This window comes from Microtus ochrogaster, chromosome 24 (genome assembly GCF_000317375.1).
Source record: "Microtus ochrogaster isolate Prairie Vole_2 chromosome 24, MicOch1.0, whole genome shotgun sequence".
Classification (NCBI taxonomy): Eukaryota; Metazoa; Chordata; class Mammalia; order Rodentia; family Cricetidae; genus Microtus; species Microtus ochrogaster.
Genome location: NC_022024.1, coordinates 14,887,044 through 14,890,680, shown reverse-complemented (window position 1 = coordinate 14,890,680; position 3,637 = coordinate 14,887,044). Strand labels below are relative to the sequence as shown.

At 47.2% G+C, this 3,637-nt stretch overlaps 1 protein-coding gene across 1 annotated transcript; it reads left to right on the top strand.

Moving 5' to 3' along the window:
- The first annotated feature begins 205 nt into the window (after positions 1 to 205).
- Positions 206 to 3,236, top strand: Bbs10 (Bardet-Biedl syndrome 10). The gene is made up of 2 exons (XM_005358074.3): positions 206 to 425; positions 750 to 3,236. Exons 1-2 carry the CDS (start codon positions 241 to 243, stop codon positions 2,701 to 2,703), a joined length of 2,139 nt encoding a protein of 712 aa, XP_005358131.1. The 5' UTR covers positions 206 to 240; the 3' UTR covers positions 2,704 to 3,236.
- The last annotated feature ends 401 nt before the right edge of the window (positions 3,237 to 3,637 follow it).

The following is a 3,637-nucleotide window of genomic DNA, read 5'->3' as shown; positions in this document are numbered from 1 at the left end:
CGGACCCGGGGCGGGGACAGAACCCGCGGAGTGCAGACCTAGCAGGGAGGTGAGTGCAGGATGGCGTCAGGAGACACCACGGTCACCCCAGTCTCCGCTGGAGCCGGGTGGGTTCCACTGCTTCGCCGAACCCAGCGGCTGCACTTCCGGCTTCCTCCCCGCCTCTTCCGTCCCCGCCCACCAGCGGTCCTGCTCTTCCGCCCTCAATTACGCAGAAGCGGTCCGCGGGACCCTGGGTCCATGGGGTCCCCGGGGTCCGTGACCGCGGCGCTGCGCGTGGCTGAGGTGCTCGAAGCCATCGCGAACCGCTGCGTGGGGCCCGAGGGCGGGCTAGTCTTGTGTACGAAGCCCACCGGCGAGGTGCTGCTTAGCCGGGATGGAGGCCGCCTTCTGGAGGCGCTGCACTTAGAGCATCCCTTAGCCAGGTACCTCGCGCCACCTGCCGTCCGCCGGGACCCGGGGGATAAAACGATTTTAGAAGACCAGTGCAGACATCGGGTTGGCGTGCTGTCCAAAACGACTTGTCCTGGACCCCAAACCTCATCAGCTACCCAGAACATTTCTTTTTTCCCGTCCCTGGATTCTTAGGATAGAACAAAGTAGCTTAGAAGAAAATTTAAAAGTAAACATAAATCTGTGTGTCAAAAAAACAAACAAACAAACCCGGTAGTCTTTATGTCTGTCTGTAGCTTTTAACTTGGCACCAACGTAGAAAATCTGAGTTACTTTTTTTTTCCCTCCCTATACAGGATGATAGTGGCGTGTGTTTCCAGTCACCTTAAAAAAACAGGAGATGGTGCTAAAACATTTGTTATTTTTCTTTGCCATTTACTCAGAGGACTTGATGCAATCAGAGAAAAAGATCCATTCACTCCTGAAAATATTCAAACCCATGAAAGGCACTGGAAAAACTGTAGTCAGTGGAAATCTGTTTCCCAGGCTCTTCTAACGTTTCAGACACAAATACTAGACGGTATTGTGGACCAGTATTTAAGCAGGCACTATTTGTCTGTCTTGTCTTCATCTGCTAAAGGAAGAACACTGCGCAGGCGTTCTTTAGAGTCCCTCCTAGAAGCGTATTTTTGTGGACGAGTGGGACGAAACAATTGCAGATTCATTTCACAGTTGACGTGTGACTACGTCCTCGAGTGCGTGGCTTGTGAAAGTGGGATCGAAGTGTTTGAGTTGATGGACAGCTGTTTTTTCGAGCTGAATGTTGGTGTCGCAGGCCTTCCTGTTTCCGCTTCCAGAATTGTGGACGGCCTTGTGCTTCACCGAGACTTCTCTGTGTATTGCCCAGCAGATGGTGACATTAGGATGGTGATGGTCACAGAAGCCCTCCAGCCTCTGTTGTCATCGTCCAAATCAGAGTTGACGCTAAATTCAGAAGCGCAGTTTCAGGCAGCTCAGTGTTGGATCGTGGAGAGGACAGAGGCAGTAATGAAACATTTGCAAAGTCAGAATATAAAACTGCTCCTGTCCAGTGTGAAGCAGCCAGACCTGGTTGTTTACTGCGCAAGACTACATAGCATATCCGTGGTGGAGTGCTTATCGGCCCAAGAGGTTTCTCTCATCCAGAGGATCGCCGGCCTTCCTCCTTGTGTTCCGCCACGTGTCACTTCACAGGGTGAGATTTTGCATACGACTTCGGTGAGATTTTGTAAACCCCTCATCCTTAGGTCCAAAAGGTATGTTCATCTTGGTTTGATGAGCACACGTGGGTTTATACCACACTGCATGATCCTTTGTGGACCGGTTCCAGGTCTTGTTCAACAACATGAGAGTGCTTTGCAGGGAGCGTTTAAGATGCTCCGGCACTTGTTTACCGACCTTGACCTAAATTACGTTATACAAACCGAGGACCAGTGCGACTCCCGTCCTCTTGCTTCTAACAGTAGCAGAGAGAGTCATCACCTACCAGAAATGGGTAAGTATCAAGACATAACCATAAAAAACAAAAATAAATCGGAAAACACTCAAACGTATTTAAAAGTATATTCAAATCTGGTGGCTTCCGATACAGAATTAGAAATGCCTGTGCCATGGTCAGCACAGAAGGAGACACAGACAGATGTGTCTCCAACAGGTGATATACGGAAGTGCTTGTCCTCAGAAAGAAACTCAATGATTGATGGCTGTGAACTGTTGATTGAGAATAATTCCACTGGAAACCCCACAACAGAAGACACTAGAACAGAAATTTCTCATGAAAATGTACAGGTCATAAATAATCCTGGGAAAGGGTACACGTTGCCGGTGATATACAAGTCCCTGGAGGCATGTACTTCCCGGGGTTATTGTTCATCAACTATACCAGCGGGCTGTGTTCTGCCAGTGGGTGGTAGTTTCGAGATCTTGTTGCATTACTATCTTCTCAACTATGCCAAGCAGTGTCGGCAATCAGCTGAAGCCACGGTCGGTACGTTGATAGCTCGTGCACTTTTAGGCATCCCTAAAATCCTTTGCAAGCCTCAGAAGAGAAAGGCCAGCTTTCCACACACGTACATTCGCTCTCTCCACGCACTGCAAACCGGTCAACCCGTGGTAAGTAGCCAGTCGGGACTGGAGCCAGTAGCTGGGAAGTACCAGTTACTAACTTCAGTTCTGCAGTGTTTGGTGAAAATACTAACCATTGATTTAATAATCAATATTAAGAGACAACCTCAGAAAACTAGTGATGAAGATTCAGAAGATGAACTTTAACACTCCAAGTTTTTGATGCTCAAACTTTGAAACGGGGGCCAGGGAGAAGGCAAACTTGAGGACCTGTGGCTATAATGCCCAGGGCCCACTGGCTGGAAGGAGAGGAGCATGGAGTCCTAGGATTGTCCTGAGTCCTATACACACATTCGCAGATACAAACAATAAATGCCAGGAAAAAGATTTATTTAACTCAGATTAAAAATTAAAACAGACTTCTGGCTGACTTCCAAGTCAATCCAGTTTTTAAATACATTGAGTCTCAGACCGTTCTAGGGAACAAAACCTGGCTAAAATTGTCTCTCTCCTGTTATAGACCTGTCTCAGGTCTGTGTTAGCCTATGTCTAAGGGAATGTGTCTGTATATTTCCCTTTGCTATATTTTTTCCACTTCATTTCCTTGAACTTTCTGTATTTCCCGGTCATGTCATCTCCCGGTGTGAAAGAAGTTGTTTCTCACCATGATATAAAATGTTATGTTTTATTTAAAATAGTTTTTCTGTGGGAAAAAAATTTCGTAAAGCAGTAAATAAAAGTCCAAGTTTCTCTGAAAGCATTTGTGTGTCATTTAGTTCATTTCTGGTGAAAACGGTTGGGGGCCGGGGAGATGGTTCAGTGGGTAACGCATCTGCCACCTGAGCCTGGCACCCTGAGTTTGAGGGGGAGAACTAACTCCACCAAGCTGCCCTCCAGGCCCCACCCACATGTACACTGTGGCCCTTCTCATGCACACGAAGAGTGAAGTTTCCAAATCTGCACCTTTGACTATCTGTTCAAAAATGACGACGTTGTGAATTCACCTTTCATAACTGGAAGTTAATACCAAAAAAGATGGGAAGCGTATTCTTCCTCTTCTGTCTCTTGAACTCTGGTAAGGATTCAGTGCAGCTGTATTAAACTAGTATTCCTCTCTGATCCATAGTGTGAACATGGTGTG